Genomic DNA, 26,447 nt, shown 5'->3' with positions numbered 1-26,447 from the left:
GTGTGTGAACCCGAGTGGAAAATGGTCCATCATGCCAGATGTCTCACTGGAGGTAAGGCGGGTGAACGTGAGTCTGCAGGCGACACGGTTTTGACTTTGACTAACAAGTCTGGCAAAACTGCTGCATTTCTTCATGACTGAACTACAACTGATTCAGTAGAAAAAGACAGATTTTATAAACTCACTTAGCTGATTAGAAGCTGAGGGTTGATAACGACAAGGCGAGCAGTGTGTGTGTGTGTGTGTGTGTGTGGGAGGAGACACAACAGACCTGTTGATAACGCTGCCAGTGTTTGAAAAGGACATGAGACAGACTTGGACCATGACTCTAAACGAGGTGAGACCGCGTGTGATGGGACTGATCCTGAGCGTGGCCTCCTGCCTCATCATCTCCACCAACCTGCTGGTGGCCGTGGCTCTCCTCCGGCTCCTCCACAAGAAGAGCAGCCAGAGCTGGTGCTTCGTCCTCAACCTGGCGCTGGCCGACACCCTGGTGGGCGTGGCCATCACCGGCCTGGCCACCGAGGACCTCCACAGCAACGTCACATCGTCGACGTCGACGTCGTTCCACCACCCTGCGACCAACGTCACCTGCCCTTCTCCTCCTTCTTCCCCGGGAAAGACACGCTGTCTGATGCGGATGGCCTTTGTGATGTCACCCTGCACCGCGTCCATCCTGTCCATGTTTCTCATCTCGCTGGACCGCTACGCCGCCATCAAGGCGCCGCTGAGCTACTCCAGGTTGTCCGGAAAGGGGACGGCGGCGGCCTCGCTGGCGGCTCTGTGGGCTTGCTCGGTCCTCATTGGGTTCTTGCCAGGTAAAACAATCACTTTCACCTTTTTTTTTCTCAATATTTTTTTTATTCTCGATGATATTATACTTTAGAGTAGTCCGTGTTCAGCTTGTGTAGTAATATAGATAAAAGGACCAATTGCAACACCCCCTTTCCGTTGCTAGACTCAATATGCCCCCCTTTGGTGTGACATCATCCACCGCAGTGGTCCCGGCACCAATTGATCCACGGACCGGTAAGTGTATCTTGTGTTTTTTATGTTGATTTAATAAATAAAAAAAATTATTATTATTTTTTTCCTTTTTTTTTTTTTGAATTTCTTAAGCGGCCCGGTACCAATCGATCCACGGACCGGTACCGGGCCGCACAAGAAATTAAAAAAAAAAAAAAAAAAAAAAAAAAAAATATATATATATATATATATATATATATATATTTTTTTTTTTTTATTTTTATTTTTTTTTATTTTTTATTTTTTATTAAATCAACATAAGAAACACAAGATACACTTACAATTAGTGCACCAACCCAAAAAACCTCCCTCCCCCATTTACACTCATTCACACAAAAGGGTTGTTTCTATCTGTTATTAATATTTCTGGTTCCTACATTATATATCAATATATATCAATACGGTCTGCAGGGATACAGTCCGTAAGCACGCATGATTGTATTTTTTTATGTCCCCCCGGTACGTGGGACAAATTATCGAGTGTTGACCAGTTACAAAAAGGTTGAGGACCACTTATCTACGGAACTGGAGCCCATTTCCCCGCATAGACATAAAAACTATTATTTTGAATCACTTAATCGCATGTTTTTGTCGCCCTTGTCGATTATTACTTCAAAACTGATACGGTTAACATTATGAGCAAAAAATACAACTAAAAGAATCGCCATTTCCAGACTTCCATAGACACCATAGCCTGTGTTTCCTCGTGCTCTTTCAGTATTTCCTTAAGCATCTTGAGGAAAACATCAGTAGAAAAGGACGCAAAATAAAACACTAACAGCTTACCTTCTCCTGTCTGCTCGTTTGTCCGCAGGTTCTGTCTCGGTTTTTCTCCCCTCACGGGTGCTTCTGATTTTCAGGATTGCATTTGACCTAAGTCTTACAACATTTTGTTCCATCCAAACTCTGGCCAAAACTCTTCTTCTTCAAAGTCAAATAAAACAATATTCAGTCTAAGGCTACAGTCTCGGGGAGGGGGGTCAAGACTGAGGCCAGGAAAAAAAACCCTCAATAGCCATAGCACACTTAAACAAGTATCAAAGAATTCACTGGCGTGAGTTTTTCCTTGCCCTTATGTGGGCTCTGTACCGAGGATGTCGTTGTGGCTTGTGCAGCCCTTTGAGACACTTGTGATTTAGGGCTATATAAATAAACATTGATTGATTGATTGATTGATGGGGCAGCACGGTGGAAGAGGGGTTAGTGCATCTGCCTCACAATACGAAGGTCCTGAGTAGTCTTGGGTTCAATCCCGGGCTCGGGATCTTTCTGTGTGGAGTTTGCATGTTCTCCCCGTGACTGCGTGGGTTCCCTCCGGGTACTCCGGCTTCCTCCCACCTCCAAAGACATGCACCTGGGGATAGGTTGATTGGCAACACTAAATTGGCCCTAGTGTGTGAATGTGAGTGTGAATGTTGTCTGTCTATCTGTGTTGGCCCTGTGATGAGGTGGCGACTTGTCCAGGGTGTACCCCGCCTTCCGCCCGATTGTAGCTGAGATAGGCTCCAGCGCCCCCCGCGACCCCAAAAGGGAATAAGCGGTAGAAAATGGATGGATGGATGGATGATTGATTGATTGACAAGACTTGCTTCTAAAACTTGTAGCTCATCCTCCTTATAATCAGGCTCTAAATATATAAGGCTCTGGATCAGCATTTGTCCCAAAGTAGTCTTTGTTGTCTCTCATGAAGCCTGCCATCATTAGTAGTGTCGTTTAAAAAAAAAAAAAAAAGTTGTGGTTCCTAATTAACACGTGCTTTCCCCATAATTCTGCTTATTACTCCCTCAGTCATGGTCCGCCAGCTTCAGACTGACGGCTACAGCGGCCTGTGCGCCTTCTTCTCCGTCATCTATCCGGCGGGCATCATCGTTTTATTCAGTGTCTGCTTCTTCCCCGTCCTCTCCGTCTTCGTCTACATCTACATGGACATCCTGAAGATCGCCTGCAGCCACCAGAGGCAGATCTTCCAAATCAGCCAAGCAGGCTCTCGGACCAACAACCACAACAACAACAGCAGCAGCAGCAGCCCACGCGGACGCCAGCATCCCCCCCAGCAGGCGAGGAGCCGCTACTGGAGCCACGTCAAGGCCCTGAGGACGGTGGCCTTGTTGGTGGGCTGCTTTCTCGCCCTCTGGTGCCCGTTTTTCGTGGTGAGCATCGTGCAGCTGCTGTGCGACAACTGCCAGCTTATCGTGTTGCTGGAGAACCACCTGTGGCTACTCGGGATGTCCAACTCGCTCATCAACCCGTTGGTTTACGCTTGCTGGCAGAGGGAAGTGCGCACGCAGATCGCCGGGATGTTCGCGTACTGCCCGGGCAGACGGTCCACTCCTGGACCCGTCATGGAGGCATGGGACCTTCAGGAGACTTGAACTGGATGGAGATGCTGTTTTCAGAAATTGTGCTGACTCTTCAACTGGAAGCCTGTGTGCTTTATCTAAAGGCGTCGCTCTTCGCACGTCACGTTACAGTCATGGAAACGTCCCCGTTTGTTGAGGCTCTTGATAAGTAAAGCTCCATTCCCCAGCTGTCCGCTCTACCAAGCAGACCATAAGGATGCTTTCTAGGTTGGGTTAGATACATATTGACTTAAGTGCGACCGCAGGCTGCACTGTCTATATAATCTAATCAGCGGGGGCACGTAATAGGCCTAATTCACCCTCAGTTGCTGTTATACAAGTACGCTTCCGCTGTGGACATTGGTGTTTTGTATTAGAGCGTGAGGGTCTTCAACGTTCTCCAGGCCCAGGAACCCAAACTGATGGAGACACGGAGCGGGGAGCCCCCACCTATAGAGGGTTTCTGCACGTATCAGCAAATGCAATTCAATGCTTCTTAAAGCCTTTTTAATAGTACTTCAAACTAATGTAATGTCCTACTGCACATTATTATTATTAGCCTTTATTTAACCAGGTAAAATCCCATTGAGATCAAAGATCTCTTTTACAAGGGAGACCTGGCCAAGAGGGCAGCAGCAAGGTTACATTAAAAACAGTAAACAAATACATAAAACATCACATTTACAACATTAAAACTCGCTCACATGACATGTGCATACAGACAAGGTAGACTGCAGTCCTTTCACAGAAGATTTAAACTCATTCAACGTAACTAGGATTTGTAGTTTAATATTCGATTGTAGGTTATTCCAAGCCTTCGGTGCTGAAAACCTAAATGCTTTCTTGCCCAGTTCAGTTCTTACTTTGCGGACGACAAATTGCAGAACATTCATTGAACGAAGATTGTGACTTCCTTGTTTCTTTGTTAAAAGACAAGACAGATAAGATGGAGTGATACCCAGAATGGTTTTGTAGATGAAAACATACCAATGATTGAGGCGTCGAGCACATAAAGACGTCCAGTTAACCATTTAGTATAACACACAATGGTGAGTAAGGGGAGCGCAGTTGGTGATGAATCTCAGTGCCCCGTGGTACACACTATCCAGCTTGTGGAGACAACCAGCAGTAGCATTCATGTGCAACACATCTCCATCGTCAATAACAGGTAAAAAGGTTGTTTCCACCAATTTCTGTTTCACAGTAAAAGAAAAGCAAGACTTGTTTCTATAATAAAATCCCAGTAAAAGTTTCAGTTTTTTTTACAACATACTGAATGTGCTCCATACATAGTTATTATTAGGGCTGTGAATCGATTCGATTAGATTCGATTCCTGGGGATAAGGATTCGATTCAGGATCGATTCAAAACGATTCTCCTTTCAAAATCAATACTTTTTTAATAACATCGGGTGCCAGTTCTATGATGAACTACATTCCTCCATGAAACAGATAAACAGCTCTAATACATTTTTGTATTACTTAAAAGAAAACTGGTTTTGTTTGAAAAACATCCACCCAAAAATCATATCAAAGTCAAATACAAATAAGGCAACTCCTTTGTTTTTAACTAAATCTGTACAGCAAATAGCTGGCTGAACAGGACAGATTAATTCATTTATTTAAAAAAAAAAAAAAAAATCGTATTTTGTTTTAATCGATTAAGAATTGTTAAAAGTAAGAATCGTGATTAATTCGAAACTCGATATTTTTGGACACCGATAGTTAAAAGCATACAATTGTCTGTGTAGACAACATTGCAAGCATTTGACAATGATAATGTTGAGTAGTTTAAAAGTTCACATGAATTGTGGCCAAATTAAGCACTAATGTCATCATACAGCAGTGGCCCCCCAAGATAAAAAAATTAAAAATTTATTTTATTTTTTTAATTATTATTTTTTAAATCTGTTCTTTTTAATCCATTTTCTACCGTTTGTTACTCTTGGTGTCTCCTAGTCGCTCAGGCAAATCATATTGTCTAAAATGCATTTTCCCATCAATAACCTGACATCATCGCACTCGGAATATATATATATATATATATATATATATATATATATATATATATATATATATATATATATATATATATATATATGTATATATATATATATATATCCATCCATCCATCCATTTTCTACCGCTTATTCCCTTTGGGGTCGCGGGGGGCGCTGGAGCCTATCTCAGCTACAATCGGGCTGAAGGCGGGGTACACCCTGGACAAGTCGCCACCTCATCGCAGATATATATATATATATATATATATATATATATATATATATATATATATATATATATATATATATGTATATATATATATATATATATATATATATATATATACATATATATATATATATATATATATATATATATATATAGTCGAGGGGGCAGCACGGTGGCAGAGGGGTTAGTGCATCTGCCTCACAATACGAAGGTCCTGAGTAGTCTTGGGTTCAATCCCGGGCTCGGGATCTTTCTGTGTGGAGTTTGCATGTTCTCCCCGTGACTGCGTGGGTTCCCTCCGGGTACTCCGGCTTCCTCCCACCTCCAAAGACATGCACCTGCGGATAGGTTGATTGGCAACACTAAATTGGCCCTAGTGTGTGAATGTGAGTGTGAATGTTGTCTGTCTATCTGTGTTGGCCCTGCGATGAGGTGGCGACTTGTCCAGGGTGTACCCCGCCTTCCGCCCGATTGTAGCTGAGATAGGCTCCAGCGCCCCCCGCGACCCTAAAAGGGAATAAGCGGTAGAAAATGGATGGATGGATATAGTCGAGGTTTCTGTGGTTTTTCCGTTATACAGTGCTCAATACCGGGATAGAGCGGAATATACATCAGGGGGATTTTTATAAAAAAAAAAAAAGGGAAACCTGCGAAACAGGCTTGTAGGGATGATATAGCCTCTGTGTTTTTTCTGACCTAACGTATATATATATATATATATATATATATATATATATATATATATATATATATATATATATATATATACACACACACACAGTACATACATACATACATACATATATATATACATATATATATATATATATACAGCCCGGCCCCCGGGCAAATTTCTTTAACCCAATGCGGCCCCCGAGTCAAAAAGTTTGGGGACCCCTGTCATAGAGTATAATAGTAACAATGCAAGTTACCCTTTAAAACACACAAAAAAATATTTTATATATATATATTTTTTTCTGTATTTTTTACCATTGTAATTGGAAGGTCAAATCACTTAGTTATCATAAATAGGTAATCAAACTCAATCTTCGTAAGCAAAAATTGCACTTCAATAAATATTTAACATCTTGAAGTGCAGTTTTTTGCACCGATTGGGAAAAACTGGCAGCGGTGGTTTGTTTTGTTGTGTTTTTTGTTACCAATGAACAGAGGTGGGTAGTAACGCGCTATATTTACTCCGTTACATCTACTTGAGTAACTTTTGGGATAAATGAGTAGTTTTAATGCAACATACTTTTACTTTTACTTGAGTATATTTATAGAGAAGGAACGCTACTTTTACTCCGCTACTTTTATCTACATTCAGCTCGCTACTCGCTACTAATTTTTTATCGATCGTTAATGCACGCTTTGTTTGTTTTGGTCTGTCACAGACCTTCAAAGTAGATCTAGCGCATGCCTGCGTTTCATCCAATCAAATGCAGTCACTGGTGACGTTTGACTCCGTTTCACCAATCAAATACAGTCATTGGTGACGTTTGAGGCCGTTTCACCAATGAAACAGAGCCAGGCGGTCACATGATTAAATACACATTAAGTTTCAGCGGCAAACGACAACAATGGCAGCGACAACAACGAACGCACCAGAAGAGGAAGAACACCCCTGGCCTCACATGAAATCGATGTTCACGCTTCAGACAACCAAAAATAAGAGTTATGTAATGCGTTGTCATTTGTGTCTCCCCAAACAAGTGGACATTTCAGCTTACTGTAACTCAACGTCAAACTTGAGGAAGCACATGGCGGTAAGTAACGTGAGTAGATATTTTGGCTGTCACCATAGGCTGATGTTAGCTTCCCTGCTATGAATCACTGTCAAATGTACATAGTGTGGGTATAATTTATTAACCTACTGCAGCCTCATAGACAGAAGACAGAGACACACACTAGAGATGCGCGGTTTGCGGACACAACCGCGGAGTCCGCGGATTATCCGCGGATCGGGCGGATGAAATTAAAAAAAATAAGATTTTATCCGCTCGCAGGTCGGGTCAAGCGGATTAATGAGATTTTTTTTTTTTTTTTTTTTTTTTTTTTGCGGGTGGCAGTTAAACCAATTGGGAAATATATATACATAGTTAAATGTTGTTACCCACATACGAAAAACGAGCAGGCACCTGCTGCATATGCCACAACAGAAGAAAAAAAAGAAAAGAGATGGACACTTTTACGGAGCGGAGAAGGGACGCCTCGCTGGGGTCCGGGACCGAGGCCCCTTCCCCCGAGAGGGCCCCACCGCTCCCATATGATTGCGCACTGGTGTGCGTCTGGGTCGTGACAGCGTGGCACGCGAATGTCTGTGCATTGGATCAGTCTCCTTTCTTTAACAGGCAAAAGCTTTATAACCTCACCATACCTGCCAACTTTTAAATCAGAAAAACCTAGTAGCCAGGGTCCAAGGGCCGCAGGCCCCGGTAGGTCCAGGACAAAGTCCTGGTGGAGGGTTCAGGGCTTCGCCCCCCGACGCAAAATGATTATTAGCATTCAGACAGGTTAAAATGTTGCTAAAACCGTCACTTTTCTATCAGTCACAGTGACTTTTCAAAACAAAAATATTACAGCAAAAATCATATGGGTTGATTGACATGTTTATTCTGTAAGCTAACTTCAATAGTTTGAAATTATTTTGACAGTTAATGCCAGTTATCTTGTCAACCTTTCACAAGACTTCAATTTGTTAATTGAAAGTATAAATAGTATAAACACTTTTAACAGTATGTCGTGCTGTGAAATACAGCCGACAGGATTGCGCATGCACGGTGCAGGAGAACAAAGGACTTCTTTCATTTAAGGTTTGTGATAAACCATCAAACTCATTCGTTAAAAGGACTCTATAGTAATATAAAGCAAATTTTTCTGGACATTATCATGCAAGAAAAGTTTATTTTTGGGATCGCGATCACCGCGTAATGATTTTTAAAGGTTGCATTACATTATTAACTGTCCCATGTGATCAGCCAGTGCGATTGGAAGTCCATGCTCAATTATTGCCTCCGTAAATAAAACTTCGGCATTTATCACATCCAAAGAATCTGTTTGGGCGACGAAAAACGTTGAAAGTTTTCCACTTGTATCGCTAGCAACGGCATTAGACTTGTGTTTTTTTGTCCCAACGTGGTCTTTTACATCGCTAATTCCTCCGTGTCCGATCGAAAAATCTTGTCTGCACAAGGTGCAATTCGCGTAGTTTTCACCCTTTTTTTTTTTTTTTTATTAATATTAGATATATAACAACGGGCGGATGGCGGGCGGGTGCAGTTCTGATCAAACGTTACATCGGGTGGATGGCGGATGGTTGACGACTTTCTGACGCGGTTGCGGATGAAATAATTGCCTATCCGCGCATCTCTAACACACACACACACAGCAAAGCAGAGTAACTTAGCCACGATAGAGAGGACATAAAGTTAAAGATGAAAGTTTTGCCAGTTGATTTCAGTGAATAAAACAATGTATTTTCTATTAACTTATTTTTTCTGTTAGTTACTACCTGTATGTTTTTTCACACATTTAAGTCATGGTGTCCCGCCATCATGGTGTGTTGATGAGTATTTTAATGGATACATTCCCTGTAGCCTCATTGATATTTTTTTCTGTCAACAGAGGGTTCACCCCAATAAATTGACAACATATACAGACCTGATAGAATCCCACAGAAAGAGAAGATCGTCTTCTGCTGAGGGACCCCCCCCATCAAGAATGCAAAGATCACAAGCTGTCTTACTGTCTCTTCACGGCGGGTAACGCAGACAACACTTGACAAGCTTGTGCTAAATTTTGTATGTCAAGCCAATCAACCATTTTCTGTGGTTGAGACACCATCCTTCAAGACTATGATAGAAACCCTGCAACCTCAGTGTACAGTTATGACAAGAAAAACATTTAGCTGTAGAATACAGGAAGCTGCAAAGACAATGAAGAGCATAATTGTCAGAAAACTGAGTGCTGTGAATCATGTTGCTACCACAACTGACTGCTGGTCTGCCAGACAACGTAGTTACTTAGGTGTCACCTGCCACTGGATAGACCCCAACTCTCTAAAGAGACACTCCGCTGCATTAGCTTGTAGGCGTCTCAAAGGCTCACACACATTTGATGTGCTTGCTGCAGCATCAGAGGATGTACATTCCGAGTACCAAATCAGGGAAAAAGTGACCAAATCAAATCAAATCAAATCAACTTTATTTATAGAGCACATTTAAAATTTACCACAGGGGTAGCCAAAGTGCTGTACAATGAGCAGGTTAAAAGATAAAACGAGTACCGAGCAAACACAACACAACACAAACAGAACACGATAAAAAATAAATAATTAAAATAGAATTAATAAAAACATAAAAACATAAAAACAGGATCACAGCAGGTGTATTATGGGGCGCCATTGCAGGATGGATATCACTCAGTGTTAAAAGCCATGGAATAAAAGTATGTTTTTAAGAGAGATTTAAAAACAGGAAGAGAGGAGGCTTGTCTAACACTCAGAGGTAGGTCGTTCCAGAGCTTGGGAGCAGCAACGGCGAAAGCTCTGTCACCTCTAAGCTTCAGCCTTGTGTCAGGGACCGTCAACAGCAGCTGATCGGCTGATCTTAAGGATCGGGTGGGGCAGTAAGGCTGAAGGAGGTCAGAGAGATAGGTTGGCGCGAGGTTGTTTAGACATTTAAAAACAAATAAAAGGAGTTTAAAATGTATTCGGTAACGCACAGGGAGCCAGTGAAGGGACGCTAAAATAGGGGTGATGTGCTCACGTCTGCGGGTCTGTGTTAGCAGACGAGCAGCAGAGTTCTGCACGAGCTGCAGGCGGGCGAGGGAGGCCTGGCTAATGCCAACATACAGGGCATTACAATAATCAAGACGAGTCGAGATAAAAGCGTGGATTAATTTCTCAAGATCATGTCTTGATAGAAGCGGTTTCACTTTCGCTATTTGGCGTAATTGATAAAAGCTTTTTTGAACGACGCTGCTGATTTGTTTTTCGAATTTAAAATCTGAGTCAAACTTTACCCCCAGGTTTGTGACAGAGTCGCTGAGATACGGGGTCAGAGTGCCGAGGTCAACGTTGGGGGAGGGAGAGCGACTTGGACCGAACAACATAACTTCTGTTTTATCTTCATTTAGGCTCAGGAAGTTAGCTGAAAGCCAGACTTTGATGTCGTGCAGGCAGTCAATAAGACGTTGAACCGTGTTATTTTGTGCCATGGGAAAATAAATCTGGCAATCATCGGCATAAAAATGAAATGCAATACTGTACTTCCTAAAAATAGAACCAAGGGGGAGAAGGTAAAGCGCAAATAAAATTGGGGCAAGGATTGAGCCCTGGGGGACCCCATGTGGTAAAGGAGCTGTGGACGACATAAAACTGTCTACTTTTACACAAAAACTCCTGTCGGTTAGGTACGACCGGAACCAGTTGAGGGCGGCGCCCTTAATGCCCACACAGTTCCAGGACAACAACAGACAGTGGTTCAAACTTCCTGAAGGCCTTTCGAGTATATGGTGCACAGGAGAAAGAGGACAGAGTCGCTGATGATGGACAGGAGGAGAGAGATTCAGAAGGGTCAGAAGATGAGAGTGAGTCGGAGGTGGAGTACCAAGATGTGTCTGCTATTTTGGATAATGACACTTGCCTCGAATATCATCTTCCAAAGCACCAAAAGTGTGCATGCCATCTCCTCAATCTCATCTCTGCAGTTGACACCACTGCTGCTGGAGCACGCAGCGAAACATACAAGAGGTTGTCACGTGCTGTTTTTGCAAAATGTAGTGCTCTGTGGAATAAGACCAGCAGGTCAACCACAGCATTTGAAATTGTGGAACGTGAATGCAAGATGCAGTTTCTCCGACCCAATCAAACTCGTTGGAGCTCCCTGTTCTTCGCTGTAGAAAGGGTTGTGCGCATTCAGAAGGAGCAAGGAGAAAAAGCACTCCGCAATGTGTGCATAGCATTGCGGATGAAGATGTAAGTTGGCAGAACTCACATTGTTTAAAGTGTAATAGAACAAATGTGGGCATTGCTGATTAATGTGGGTGAATCCACCTGTTTTAAGATCAATATAATGCAACATAATATCGTTTTCTTTACATGGTCATGTGATAATTGTAGTTGATTTGTTGTGTAGTTTGTATGTTCATTTAACACACATAATGAAGATAAAAAATGGATGTATCAAAAGTTGCTAAAAGCTAACTTTCATCTTTACATCTTTTATAGGCTCAATACAGCTGAAATGGCATTTTTGACTGAGTACACTGCTGTAATGAAGCCTGTTGCCATGGCCCTGAACATCCTCCAAGGGCAATCATCATTGCATATGGGCTTCCTGCTGCCAACACTTCACCAGTTGCAGGACAAGCTGAAGAAGTTGGAGTCATCTTGCAAAGTGTGTAGACCTCTCATTGATGTCTTGCAGGAGGGGATCCAGAAACATTTTGGAGAGATGATGATACAACCTGAGTTGATTGCAGCAGCTATACTCCTACCAAAATTCAGGACATCCTGGACCACTGATGAGAGCATCTTAAATGACGGTAAATAATATACTTATGCACATGTACAAATTTTCCAAATGAAGATGTGTGTATATCAATCCATGTAATGTTATTTTTATTTAAGTTCATATTGTTATCAGTGACAAATTATAGGCTATCAAGAGTTAGGAGCACATAAAAAACAAAGCAGTTTGAAAGGCTATACAGTAGAAAGGAAAAAAATATGTTCAGACCTAATTCTTTTGAAATCACTTTCACTTGCCACAGGCCTCGACTACCTCAAAAATCACCTGGACACTGGCTTGGAGATGGATGATGCTCCAACAAACAGTAGTCACTCTGATGAAGATGACTTTTTTGCATCGCTGAGTACAGGACAATCAAAAATAGGAGAGCTGGAGAGGTACCTTTCATGTCCATCCACTGGAGGTATGGATCTCTTGCATTCCTTTCCTCAAATCAAGAGCCTGTCACTGAAAATCAACACAGGCCTCCCAGCATCTGCAGCCTGTGAGAGACTTTTTAGTCACGCAGGACTCCTGTTCACGGCTAAAAGGTCACAGCTTCACAGTGTGAACCTTGAGAGCCAGTTGTTGTTGAAACTGAATAGTCACTTAACTGAGTGATTCTGAGTGAACATGCAAAACTTCACATGCACACACACTTACACATGCACACACACACACACACGGACAGTCGCACACACACTCACACCAATCAGAAGTACACAGTGTTCTCAGGTGCAGCCCACACCTATCAGAGTTTATGGTTTGTGGCTCAATTTGCCTTAATTTATTTTATTTTAATGTATTATTATTTAATATATTATTGTTTTAGTTGCTTAAGAGGTATTCCTAACTCTGAATTTGTTAAGTGCTATTTTTATGTTTTTGAGCATTATTTGTTGCCGTCATTAAACGAACAGGTTACTCATCAGTTACTCAGTACTTGAGTAGTTTTTTCACAACATACTTTTTACTTTTACTCAAGTAAATATTTGGGTGACTACTCCTTACTTTTACTTGAGTAATAAAACTCTAAAGTATCGGTACTCTTACTTGAGTACAATTTCTGGCTACTCTACCCACCTCTGCCAATGAAATCACGGCTTACTTGCGTATTCGCCCGTGTTGATGGGCTCATGTTGCCAAATCAGTTCGGTTCATTATTTTCTACTGTTAAATAAATGTGCTCAGGCGCAGAGTGAGACCTCTTGCATCTATTTTGAAAGCCAGAGGCGAATAAAATAAACTTGCACGGACTTTGCAATTTATCGATGCAAAGGTATCAAATTGATGTTCATTTATCATTCCATGAATTGATTTATTAACTATCGGCCCAGGTCTACGATTGCATGACATTTTTTAAAAAGTCCGTGGGCATCGTATTTAATGTTTTTTAATGCCATTTAAGGCCTTAATTTTTGCAAAATCCATTTGATGACTTTTAATGCCTTTTAATGACCCGCAGAAACCATGGTGTACAACTTGAATACAATTGTTTTAAAAGTATGTTTTACCTTGTTAACAGGCCTAAACAAGATTTTGTTTGTGGACCCATTTTGGTCCTTGGTATTGCTTATTTATTCTTGTTATTATTAGACTCCTCAAGGGTCGCTAGCTCACCCAAATCTAACATCAACACCCCACATACACACACTCACGTCTAAAAAACCAAAATGATAATTTGGTTAAAACTACTGTAGCTTTTTAAAAACATGGAGCATGTAGCTTGTGATGTCTCCAAGATTTTGTATGGAAAACAAAGGATTTTGACTTTTTAAACATATTTAGATTGTGATTGTAACCCAGTTCCCTCTTACAGGTTTTTTTTTTCATGGTGTGCAATATTAGTGTTTTTTTGTTGTATTTTATCTTCTATCTATACATATTAGTGAGCAATATGTAGTATTTATTAAAATGTTTTTGTTTTTCATTACACACTACCTCTGTTACTCTGTAAAAACCTGCACTGCATCAACATCATTTCCCCATTGTGGGATAAATACAAGTCTATCACTTCCTATCCTATCCAGTATAATATACATTTTATATATATATATATATATATATATACATACACACACACTATGTTTATAAATGTGTAAACGGTAGAAAAAGGATGATGGATATATACTGTATATATGTGTATGTATATTTATATATATATAGTGTGTGTGTATATATATCCATACATCCATTTTCTACCGCTTTATTATAAATATGCATATAGCACACATCAAATTTCCCTATTATTTTGATAAAGCAAAAGGAACTAATTTATTCACCATTATTAATAAGAATAACAAAACAGAAAACCCCAAAAATATTTTCTCTTTGTTTTGCAGGTTTATACCATTATGCAGGGTGTTCAAAGTGCGGTCATTTGTGGCCCACAAAAAAACAATTAAACACAACTTGTAATATCATTTTGCAGGATTAAGGCCACACTGAAAAAGAGGGCAATATTGGCTAGAGGTGGGTAGATCAATGCAAATATGTATAGTAGTAAAGTAGTATCTTTATCGGATTACACTTGCATGATGACAGATATTTTTCAGTTAATTTTCATATTTTTTGTTGTTGTGTTGTTTGAATATATTTTAAATTTTTTCATATTGTTTACAAACTCTGGAAATAGGTTTTTGGAATTAGAAGCTCTTTGGGGCTAAAATTCCGAAAGATTGGAATGAGAACCAATAGTTTTTGCTTTGGCACTTGGTTTTGCACGATCAACTTTATGTCTTGCTCAATTAACTGTATGTACATAGAAGGGATACATTTTGTATTATGTTGTTGATATTGCGATATCAAATACTGTTCACAAAGTGCGTTGATATAAAACACTTTCATTTTTTTTTGTTTGCCCATAATGTTTTATTCTGATTATAATAATGATCAAATCACAATATCATTCAATGACATTGGAAAAAAAAGTATCAATACTGGCCTTGTATTTACTTGGTATGAGATGGATACCAACATTTGTAGTGGCGCCACACATTAAATGTAGGCTGTTTTTTCTTTTTCTTTTATAGAATAATTAGATTTTATTAATATGAATTAATATTAGTAAGTAATATTATAATCAGTAATTATTTAGATTATTTATTATTCCATCATATCTTTACCTACATTGGATTGTTTTTTAATAAAGCGTCTTTAAATTTTTCTGTATGCTAAATGTGACGACCTGATGTCAGTAAGTGACAGGAATGCTAATATCATCATCCATCCATTTTCTACCGCTTGTCCCTCTCGGGGTTGCCAGAACCTATCCCAGCAGGACCAACACACAGATAACATTCACACTCACACACTAGGGACAATTTAGTGTTGCCAATCAGCCTATCCCCAGGTGCAATAAATCGATATTGAGACGCGGCAGGTTGAGGTAGATGTTGAATGGGTTTCTGTGCGTGCGTTAGCTTCGCTTCTTCTTCTGCGTCCTCATGGGGCTGAAGAAGGGGTGCCACAGCGCCTCCTCCAGGGTGATGCGCCTGCTAACGTCGTACTCCAGCATGCAGCCGAGCAGGTCGAACAGCTGCCGCTCGCCCTCGCTCTTCCTCTGCATGTGCTGTTGAGGGACAAGACGCACTCTTCCACTTCCTGTTGCTGCGGCTGATGATGAATGCCCGGGCCCCAAGTGGACCAACGCGTACCTTAAGAGGTTTGCAGTGTTTCCTGACGTATTCACCAGAGGGGCTGTTCTCGTCGAAGTCCAGTCGCTGGTTGTGTACGTAGTGTTGTTTACTGAACACAATAACACACACAAATATGGGTACAACAAAAAGATGGCATCTTAGCATCTGACATTCCACTGCAGTACTTTGGTCGTCATGTATTCATTCGCGACCATAAGGCTTGCATTTCCATTTAAAGCCTTCTATTTATTTTTGGATGCTCTTTTGCATGATGATTAGGACGCAAACTTTAAAACATTTCCAACGAGGAGGTTTTTATGATTCTGCATGAGCGTGTCCCTAAAAGAAAGTAGCCTATCTAGATGCTACGGGTTTTTCATTCGGGTCCGCCATTACAATAACGTCGAGACCCAATATGCATCTAAAGTAGCGGTGGAAGTTATTTCCATGCAAAAGGCCACAAATCTGTTCGCAGGTGTTCCTCAAGGATCTGTTCTGTGCCCTTTTTAGTTTCTATATCACAAAAAATGTTTTTAAGAGCAGGCTTAAGACCCACCTTTTTGATTTTGCTTTTAACTGATATTATTTTATTGAAGTCATTTGTATTTTTTATCCTATTAGTTATGCAAGATCTTATTTAGTTATATTTATTTATTAAATATTTAATGTATATTCATTTTATTTTTATATTTTTATTAATCTTCATATGTCTTACTTGTATTTTATTCTTTATCGCTATTCATGGTTCTTACTATTTTACAAGTTTTATTTTCCAACGTTCCTCAGATGAGCCATCTGCCTCAGGGGTTATCGGCCGTGCTTCTGGGGGCGCTTTTGTGTCAGCGTCCTGGTGGCCATGGTCTGATGACCTCCTGGTGCAGATGGCTCCTGTGATAGTGTTTACTCACATGTCTCCTCTGTACTCAGCCATGCAATCATTGGTCCATATAGTTGCACGTGTGTGTATGTTGTGTGTGTGTTTGTGTTTGGTATCTGTGTCCATGCGTACGTATGTGATAATGGGGGATTTGGGTCACCGGGGTATTGTTTTTAACTTTGTAAAGCACTTTGCGTTGCATTTCTTTTATGTATAAAAAGTGCTTTATAAATAAAGTTTGATTGATGATTGATTGAAAAGGGACTTGGACTTAGCTGTATGTTGATGACGCTGTCATTTATGTGTACCGTATTTTTCGGACTATAAGTCGCTCCGGAGTATAAGTCGCACCGGCCGAAATTGCATAATAAAGAAGGAAAAAAACATATATAAGTCGCACCGGAGTATCCATCCATCCATCCATCCATCTTCTTCCGCTTATCGCGGGGGCAGCAGCCTAAGCAGGGAAGCCCAGACTTCCCTCTCCCCAGCCACTTCGTCCAGCTCCTCCCGGGGGATCCGGAGGCGTTCCCAGGCCAGTCGGGAGAGATAGTCTTCCCAACGTGTCCTGGGTCTTCCCCGTGGCCTCCTACCGGTCGGACGTGCCCGAAACACCTCCCTAGGGAGGCGTTTGCCTGAACCACCTCATCTGGCTCCTCTCGATGTGGAGGAGCAGCGGCTTTACTTTGAGCTCCTCCCGGATGACAGAGCTTCTCACTCTATCTCTAAGGGAGAGCCTCGCCACCCGGCGGAGGAAACTCATTTCGGCCGCTTGTACCCGTGATCTTGTCCTTTCGGTCATGACCCAAAGCTCATGACCATAGGTGAGAATGGGAATGTAGATCGACCAGTAAATCGAGAGCTTTGCCTTCCGGCTCAGTTCCTTCTTCACCACAACGGATCGATACAGCGTCCGCATTACTGAAGACGCCGCACCGATCCGCCTGTCGATCTCACGATCCACTCTTCCCTCACTCGTGAACAAGACTCCGAGGTACTTGAACTCCTCCACTTGGGGCAAGATCTCCTCCCCAACCCGGAGATGGCACTCCACCCTTTTCCGGGCGAGAACCATGGACTCTGACTTGGAGGTGCTGATTCCCATCCCAGTCGCTTCACACTCGGCTGCGAACCGATCCAGTGAGAGCTGAAGATCTTAGCCAGATGAAGCCATCAGGACCACATCATCTGCAAAAAGCAGAGACCTAATCCTGCAGCCACCAAACCGGATCCCCTCAACGCCCTGACTGCGCCTAGAAATTCTGTCCATAAAGGTTATGAACAGAATCGGTGACAAAGGGCAGCCCTGGCGGTGTCCAACCCTCACTGGAAACGGGTCCGACTTACTGCCGGCATGCGGACCAAGCTCTGACACTGATCATACAGGGAGCGAACCGCCACAATAAGACAGTCCGTTACCCCATTCTCTCTGAGCACTCCCCACAGGACTTCCCGGGGTACACGGTCGAATGCCTTCTCTAAGTCCACAAAGCACATGTAGACTGGTTGGGCAAACTCCTATGCACCTTCAAGGACCCTGCCGAGAGTATAGAGCTGGTCCACAGTTCCACGACCAGGACGAAAACCACACTGTTCCTCCTGAATCCGAGGTTCGACTATCCGGCGTAGCCTCCTCTCCAGTACACCTGAATAGACCTTACCGGGAAGGCTGAGGAGTGTGATCCCACGATAGTTGGAACACACCCTCCGGTTCCCCTTCTTAAAGAGAGGAACCACCACCCCGGTCTGCCAATCCAGAGGTACCGCCCCCGATGTCCACGCGATGTTGCAGAGCACTGGAGTAAAGTCGCATTTTTGGGGGAAATGTATTTGATAAAACCCAACACCAAGAATAGACATTTGAAAGGTAATTCAAAATAAATAAAGAATAGTGAACAACAGGCTGAATAAGTGTACGTTATACGACGCATAAATAACCAACTGAGAACGTGCCTGGTATGTTAACATAACATATTATGGTAAGAGTCATTCAAATAACTATAACATATAGAACATGCTATACGTTTACCAAACAATCTGTCACTCCTAATCGCTAAATCCCATGAAATCTTATACGTCTAGTCTCTTACGTGAATGAGCTAAATAATATTATTTGATATTTTACGGTAATGTGTTAATAATTTCACACATAAGTCGCTCCTGAGTATAAGTCGCACCCCCGGCCAAACTATGAAAAAAAACTGCGACTTATAGTCCGAAAAATATGGTATGTGTTTTTCCCCCTGTGTTTCAAGTGATGCACAAGCTACGAATTGATTTGCAGTTATCATATTCAAAGGTTCTTAAACTGTTCTTAGACAAGGATTAAAAACATTTGTGTGACCTGGTGAGTTTCAGCAGATGCGGAGGGATTGGTCCTATGATTTTCTCCATCATGGCGAGATGTTCTTTACTGTCGTGGGTCTGAAACAAAGAGCACAAAAGATGCAGCGATCGTTACTATCTCTGGGACAATCTGGACGAAAAACACCAGCAAATTGAGGAAGTTTTACAATAGGAGTGATAAGATGTAGGACAGGCCTGGGCAATTATTTTGACCCGGGCGCCAAATTTAGAGAAAAAAATGTGTCTGGGGGCCGGTATATCTGATTTTTAGGAACACTAATACAAAAACCTCAAAACAATGTCTCATTGAATGCTAAAAACGTTATGACAGACCGCCATAAAAAATGGAAGGGAATTAAAATTATTTTTCATAGAATGAGACAACTAGAATGTACATGAAAATAAAGAATTTGGGATTTACAATACTAACTATGACCGATAAAACACTGAATATTGACCACATATGAACGTCACACTCCCTCTTGGTCAACGTATTTTACAAACAAGGGAAAGGCAACAAAAATGCAACAAAATCAGCGAAATATGAACGCGAAGGGTAAATACAAAAAAACCCACTTACAATCTGATATATCACTAAGCTTTACAACTTTGCTGTAAAAATATCCTTCCGCGTCTGTCCAGCCGCTCTGGAAAAACACTCTGTGGAAACGCTCCCCACCCACACTGCTTGGTGCCTCGTCTGAGCTGCTGTGACTTAGATTACCATAGTAACTAGTATATCACGCAAAAGCGCAGATTCCAACCATTGAAATACTTTATATAGTTCAAGACTTAGAGTGGAGGACAGAATAAAACAACTTGCACTTAGCCTAGTCTATAAAATCCGCTACACCTCCCTGGTACCGAAGTACATGTCAAACTACTTCCTTAACGTAAATGACCGCCATAACCACAACACCAGGGGGAGCTCTACTAACCACGTTAAACCCAGATTCCGATCTAACAAAAGTCTTAACTCATTCTCTTTCTATGCCACATCAATGTGGAATGCGCTCCCATATATATAAAAGAAAGGGCATCTCTATCCTCCTTCAAAACCGCAATAATAGCACACCTCCAGGCAACTTCAACCCTAAACTAACACCCTCCCCGGATTGTTGTTAATAATCAAATGTAAACAATCAAATGCCGATATTTTTCTTATGCCTTCTGATCTCTCTCTCTCTGTGTCCACTACTTGCTGTACATATCCTACCAAGTCAGACCTACACTGTTTCAATATCCATGTCTCTGTTCTCAATTGTTGATGACTGATGATAACAACCAAACCTAACCCCCACCCTCCTTCCACACCCCGAATTGTAAATAATGTAAATAATTCAATGTATACACCCTGATGACTATCTTGTGTGATGACTGTATTATGATGATAGTATATATGATAGTATATATCTGTATCATGAATCAATTTAAGTGGACCCCGATTTAAACAAGTTGAAAAACTTATTCGGGTGTTACCATTTAGTGGTCAATTATACGGAATATGTACTTCACTGTGCAACCTACTAATAAAAGTCTCAATCAATCAATCAGTCAATTGAAAACATCACTGCACATAATAATAGAGCAGCAACAGTTTCAATCTTAAAGATCTAAAAAAAAATATTTAGGAATGTCCGGCGGGCCAGATTGAAGAGCTCAACGGGCCGCATGCGGCCCCCGGGCCTTAATTTGCCTAGGTCTGGTGTAGGATATGGTACCGGGAAGAGTGTCTGTCCAAGATAGTACTCCATGAGAACGCAGGCCAAACTCCAAACATCACATGACTGATTCCAGCCGAGATCTGACCACAAAACACAACATGTATTATCATAAGATGAATTCCATCCATCCATCCATTTTCTACCGCTTGTCCCTTTTGGGGTCGCGGGGGGTGCTGGAGCCTATCTCAGCTGCATTCGGGCGGAAGGCGGTGTACACCCTGGACAAGTCGCCACCTCATCGCAGGGCCAACACAGATAGACAGACAACATTCCCACTCACATTCACACACTAGGGCCAATTTAGTGTTGCCAATCAACCTATCCCCAGGTGCATGTCTTTGGAGGTGGGAGGAAGCCGGAGTACCCGGAGGGAACCCACGCAGTCACACGGAGAACATGCAAACTCCACACAGAAAGATCCCGAGCCCGGGATTGAACTCAGGACTACTCAGGACCTTTGTATTGTGAGGCACATGCATAAACCCCTCTTCCCCCGTGCTGCCCCATAAGATGAATTATTAAGCATAAATGTTTGTGTACATCTGTTTACCTAGTATGATCTCCGGAGCTCGATAGTGGCGAGTCGACACCAGCGATTGATGGTGTTCATGGTCGAATGTGGCGGTTCCAAAATCCACCACCTTAACGTCCAGACTCCTCATCCTCCTTTCGTCACGTTTCTGATGCGAACAAATGTAGTAAAGACGTCAGACTTTACTATCATACAGGGCAGTGCAAGACCTTTACCGTGTCGTTGTTGTACTCCAGGTTGTAGTCAGAGCACACAAACAGGATGTTCTCTGGTTTTAGGTCAGTGTGGGTCAACTTATTACGATGCAGGACTGTAACAAAAAAAAAAATCAACATCTAGTTTCTTCCAGGCTGTCCCAATTTCTGACAAACACTCCTCACTCACAGCTGACGGCTTTAAAGATCTGGAAGGCCATGTCTCGGATCTGGTCCACGCTGTACGGCAGGAAGTCAGTCTGGCAAAGGACCTCATAGGTGCTGAGGCCCAGCAGTTCAAACACCATACACACGTGGCCCTGGTGCTCGAACCACTCCAGCATCCGGACACAGGCGCTGGCATACGCCAAGAGAATTATTATCAAAGAAAACATCACAGATTTTTATCTCTTCCAAAGTTCATACTTGCCAACCCTCCCGGATTTTCCGGGAGACTCCCGAAATTCAGCGCCTCTCCCGAAAACCTCCCGGGACAAATTTTCTCCCGAAAATCTCCCAAAATTCAGGCGGACTCAGGTCCATGAGGACCTGAGTCCGCTAACCCACAATATAAACAGCATACCTGCCCAATCACGTTATAACTGTAGAATGATGGAGGTTTCTTATGTGGGTTTATTGTTAGGCAGTTTCATTAACGTCCTCCCAGCGCGGCAACAACACACAACAACAGCAGTCACGTTTTTGTATACCGTAAAGCAGTTGGTCTGCCGTAATGTTGTGACACTCTTAAACAGGACAATACTGCCATCTAGTGCATTTGATGAAAGCACTTTTGTGCGTGCCACACAGCAATGCATCATCAGAGAGGGTGTTCAGCGTGGTTCGAAAAATAGTGACAGAGAATAGAACAAGGATGGACAATTCAACCCTTAACTCAACAATGAGTAGATGAGTGTTATGTGTGTGTATATGTGTAAATAAATGAACACTGAAATCCAGTATATATATATATATATATATATATATATATATATACACGTATATATATATATATATATATATATATATATATACGTATATATATATATATATATACGTATATATACATATATATATATATATATATATATATATATATATATATATATATATAGCTAGAATTCACTGAACGTCAAGTATTTCTTATATATATATATATATATATATGAAATACTTGACTTCTTCTTCTTTTTATTTATATATATATATATATATATATATATATATATATATATATATATATATATATATATATATGAAATACTTGACTTGGTGAATTCTAGCTGTAAATATACTCCTCCCCTTTTAGCCACGCCCCAAACCACGCCCCGGTCCCACCCCGTCCACGCCCACCCCCCTCCCCCCACCTCCCGAAATCGGAGGTCTCAAGGTTGGCAAGTATGCCAAAGTTGTTCTTACAATCTGTTGTCGTCGTCCAACATGTTGATCTCTTCCAGGACTGCGATCTCGGACTTTGCCACTTCACAGAAGCTTTCGAACTTCCGCACAATCTTCACTGCTGCACGCAAGCCCCTGTGATAGAAAAAAACAAAACATTGCAGATGCTGCAAGGATGGATCCTTGTATCGTAATTTATGGATGTGGAGGTTGCCCCCCAGTGGGTTCTCTGAACCACCACACACCGACATGAGAGCCCAGTTCAGATTCACAATGAAGTTATATTTTTCCAAATACTGTTGCTTTTCAGCAATTGTCTGTTCGTCTCTGTCCCGCTCTCACTCCACCACGTCTCTCATTGTTGAGCACATTCAACAATATTGTGATAATAATGAACCGTGTTATGAATTTATCATACCGTTAAATACCTAGTCGTGCCTCACACACAAAAGGAAACTAGAATTCTTGTTTAGAACCGGGCTTCATTTGTTTCATCTGGGATTCACCAACAACCAAAGAGGTAAAGCCCCTTAATTACCATTTGTGCCAAAAACATAGCTTACTTGTCACGATCAAAACATTCCACAACCTTTCCAAAGGCACCTGCTCCCAGTGTAGAGACCACCTCATCTGGGAACAAACACACATTTAGTAACAGGACTGTTGGCTCCACAATTTGGGTTCATTTGGCCAAAGACCAAAAACGTCACATACAGCGTTCCTCAAGCACTAGGCCAATGTGGTAGACCAGGTGACCCTCTTCTTCTCCGTAGTCGCAGCTCTGACCAGCTTGACTTCTTCGAACTTCGTCGTCATCGCTACCAAGGTAAGTTGACTCGAGCTGGAACCAAAGGGGGTGATACTTGAAACCGGAAAAGTGCTAACCATCCGAGCGGCGTTCTATCAATCACCCAAATCTTTTTATTTCTGGCTCACTTTTAGTGCAATGTACTGTTTACCATGTATTAAAGGGGTGCTGCTTTCAAAGTCTTCTCTTTTTTTTCCCAACCAAAATTAGTTTAATGTTTTTATCTGGTTCTGCCAAGGTAGGTGTTTGGAAGATGAGGAAGATCTAGACCAGGGGTCGGCAACCCGCGGCTCTAGAGCCGCATGCGGCTCTTTAGCGCCGCCCTAGTGGCTCTCTGGAGCTTTTTAAAAAATGTATGAAAAATGGAAAAAGATGAGGGGGGAAAAAATTTATATTTTTTGTTTTACCGGTAATATGGTTTCTGTAGGAGGACAAACATGACACAAGCCTCCCTAATTGTTACAAAGCACACTGTTTGTATTAAACATGCTTCACTGATTCGAGTATTTGGCGAGAGCCATTTTGTCCTACTAATTTTGGTGGTCCTCGAACTTACCGTAGTTTGTTTACATGTATAACTTTCTCCGACTTTCTAGGGCGTGTTTTATGCCACTTCTTTTTCTGTCTCATTTTGTCCACCAAACTTTTAACGTTGTGCATGAAAGGTGAGTTTTGTTGATGTTATTGACTTGTGTGGAGTGCTAATCAGACATATTTGGTCACTGCATGACTGCAAGCTAATCGATGCTAACATGCTATTTAGGCTAGCTATATGTACATATTGCATCATTATGCCTCATTTGTAGCTATATTTGAGGTCATTTAGTTTCCTTTAAGTCCTCTTAATTCAATGTATATCTCATGACACACTATCTGTATGTAATATGGCTTTTAATTTTTTGCGGCTCCAGACAGATTTGTTTTTGTATTTTTGGTCCAATATGGCTCTTTCAACATTTTGGGTTGCCGACCCCTGATCTAGACTAAGAAGACCTGGTCTCACAGGATGAGGTTAAGACAGACTAGTGAAGAAGGCAGGCATACAGTGAAAATCAGTAACACCAACATTAAGAAAAACCTACATACCGACTTGTGCGTCTCCGTGGAGCTGTGTTGGCTGCATTGGTCAGTGCTACCGGTCTTTGTATGAACTTCTGTGTTGGCTGCATTGTTGTCTACCAGAAAAAAAACTGTGTTGATTTATAGCTGAACAGGGAGTGACAAATTACTAAACATCCATGGAGAAATACCTAACGAGTAACCAAATTCCTCTTCCTTCCTGCCCATGGTGCGGATTTTGGTTTGGGTGGCCCTACTTTACCTCCAAGAAGAGCTGCTTATACCTGGACAGGTGACAGATAAGGTCAGCACATTATGCATGGTTGCACCTTGATTGTACTTCAAAGACTTCTTCCCACCAAGGGGTATGGTTCAATTCAGTTTGGTATTGCTGAATTTGTCAGATGAATTACGTACAAAACCCAAAACCAGTGAAGTTGGCACGTTGTGTAAATGGTAAATATAAACAGAATACAATGATTTGCAAATCCTTTTCAACCTATATTCAATTGAATAGACTGCAAAGACAAGATATTTAACATTCTATCTGGTAAACTTTGTTATTTTTTGCAAATATTAGCTCATTTGGAATTTGATGCCTGCAATATGTTTCAAAAAAGCTGGCACAAGTGGCAAAAACACTTTTTTGGAACATCCCACAGGTGAACAGGCTAATTGGGAACAGGTGGGTGCCATGATTGGGTGTAAAAGCAGCTTCCATGAAATGCTCAGTCATTCACAAACAAGGATGGGGCGAGGGTCACCACTTTGTGAACATATGCGTGAGAAAATTGTCGAACAGTTTAAGAACAGCATTTCTCAACCAGCTATTGCAAGGAATTTAGGGATTTCACCATCTACGGTCCGTAATATCATCAAAAGGTTGAGAGAATCTGGACAAAATCCCTGCACGTAAGCAGCAATGCCGAAAACCTTCGATCCCTCATGTAGTACTGCATCAAAAAGCGACATCAGTGTGTAAAGGATATCACCACACGGGCTCAGGAACACTTCAGAAAACCACTGTCAGTAACTACAATTTGTCGCCACATCTGTAAGTGCAAGTTAAAACTCTACTAAGCAAAGCGAAAGCCATTTATCAACAACACCCAGAAACGCTGCCGGCTTCGCTTGGCCTGAGCTCATCTAAGATGGACTGATGCAAAGTGTATAAGTGTTCTGTGGTCGGACGAGCCCACATTTCAAATTGTTTTCGGAAACTGTGGACATTGTGTTCTCCGGACCAAAGAGGAAAAGAACCATCTGGACTGTTATAGGCGCAAAGTTCAAAAGCCAGCATCTGTGATGGTATGGGGGTGTATTAGTGCCCAAGGCAGGCCCGGCCCTAACCAATCTGACGCCCTAGGCAAGATTTTAGGTGGCGCCCCCCCACATCGGCAGTGAAGTGTATATACTCACAAGAACCCGAATAGCTTTGTCTTTGACCTTTTTTTTTTTTACTTACAACTATACCTAATATATAAAGGGGTGGAAAAGTGACTATTACCTGCAGGGCAAACATTAGCTAACCAGAAGGCGATAACAATGTAAACAAAAAACACCTGCTTGAGAGAGATCTAATACAAACATTTATATGCATGTACAACACTTAGAACTTTTAGCATATCAGTATGTGGAATTAATGTTGTATCAAATAATAATTCTATTAAATAGGCTTTACTTTGCATTTTAATTAACGTGGGATTATTTTTTGTATTTAGAAATAATAGTACCAACTTTTTTTCTTTTTTTTTTTTCTCCCAACA

The 26,447-nt window shown here is 41.6% G+C and overlaps 2 protein-coding genes across 2 annotated transcripts; one reads left to right on the top strand and one right to left on the bottom strand.

Annotated features, from left to right (window-relative positions):
• Nucleotides 1-340: 340 nt before the first annotated feature.
• Nucleotides 341-3,430, top strand: LOC133607165 (glucose-dependent insulinotropic receptor). Its single transcript, XM_061961630.1, has 2 exons — nt 341-818; nt 2,815-3,430. Exons 1-2 carry the CDS (start codon nt 353-355, stop codon nt 3,396-3,398), a joined length of 1,050 nt encoding a protein of 349 aa, XP_061817614.1. The 5' UTR covers nt 341-352; the 3' UTR covers nt 3,399-3,430.
• A 10,853-nt stretch (nt 3,431-14,283) lies between these two features.
• On the bottom strand, nt 14,284-25,123 carry LOC133607167 (dual specificity protein kinase CLK1-like). The gene is made up of 12 exons (XM_061961632.2): nt 24,873-25,123; nt 24,709-24,797; nt 23,529-23,655; nt 23,378-23,444; nt 22,836-22,949; nt 21,607-21,773; nt 21,438-21,532; nt 21,241-21,370; nt 20,688-20,770; nt 18,965-19,044; nt 15,762-15,852; nt 14,284-15,676 (listed from the first exon to the last, which is right to left on the bottom strand). The coding sequence occupies exons 1-12, from the start codon at nt 24,907-24,909 to the stop codon at nt 15,524-15,526; spliced, it is 1,233 nt and encodes a 410-aa protein (XP_061817616.2). The 5' UTR covers nt 24,910-25,123; the 3' UTR covers nt 14,284-15,523.
• Nucleotides 25,124-26,447: the final 1,324 nt, after the last annotated feature.

This window comes from Nerophis lumbriciformis, linkage group LG09, assembly GCF_033978685.3.
Source record: "Nerophis lumbriciformis linkage group LG09, RoL_Nlum_v2.1, whole genome shotgun sequence".
Classification (NCBI taxonomy): domain Eukaryota; kingdom Metazoa; phylum Chordata; class Actinopteri; order Syngnathiformes; family Syngnathidae; genus Nerophis; species Nerophis lumbriciformis.
Note: the sequence above shows the minus strand (reverse complement) of the source record. Positions and strands in the feature narration are given on the sequence as shown.

Excerpts from the sequence above, each read along its gene's own strand:
- LOC133607165 (XM_061961630.1), top strand. The coding sequence starts at position 353 with ATGGGACTGATCCTGAGCGTGGCCTCCTGCCTCATCATCTCCACCAAC. Across the intron at positions 819-2,814 it reads CCTCATTGGGTTCTTGCCAG|TCATGGTCCGCCAGCTTCAG; the intron begins GTAAAACAATCA and ends TTACTCCCTCAG.
- LOC133607167 (XM_061961632.2), bottom strand. The coding sequence starts at position 24,909 with ATGGGCAGGAAGGAAGAGGAATTTGGTTACTCGTTAG. Across the intron at positions 22,950-23,377 it reads GAATGTTTTGATCGTGACAA|GGGCTTGCGTGCAGCAGTGA; the intron begins GTAAGCTATGTT and ends TTTCTATCACAG. Across the intron at positions 21,533-21,606 it reads GATCTTTAAAGCCGTCAGCT|TCCTGCATCGTAATAAGTTG; the intron begins GTGAGTGAGGAG and ends TTTTTGTTACAG.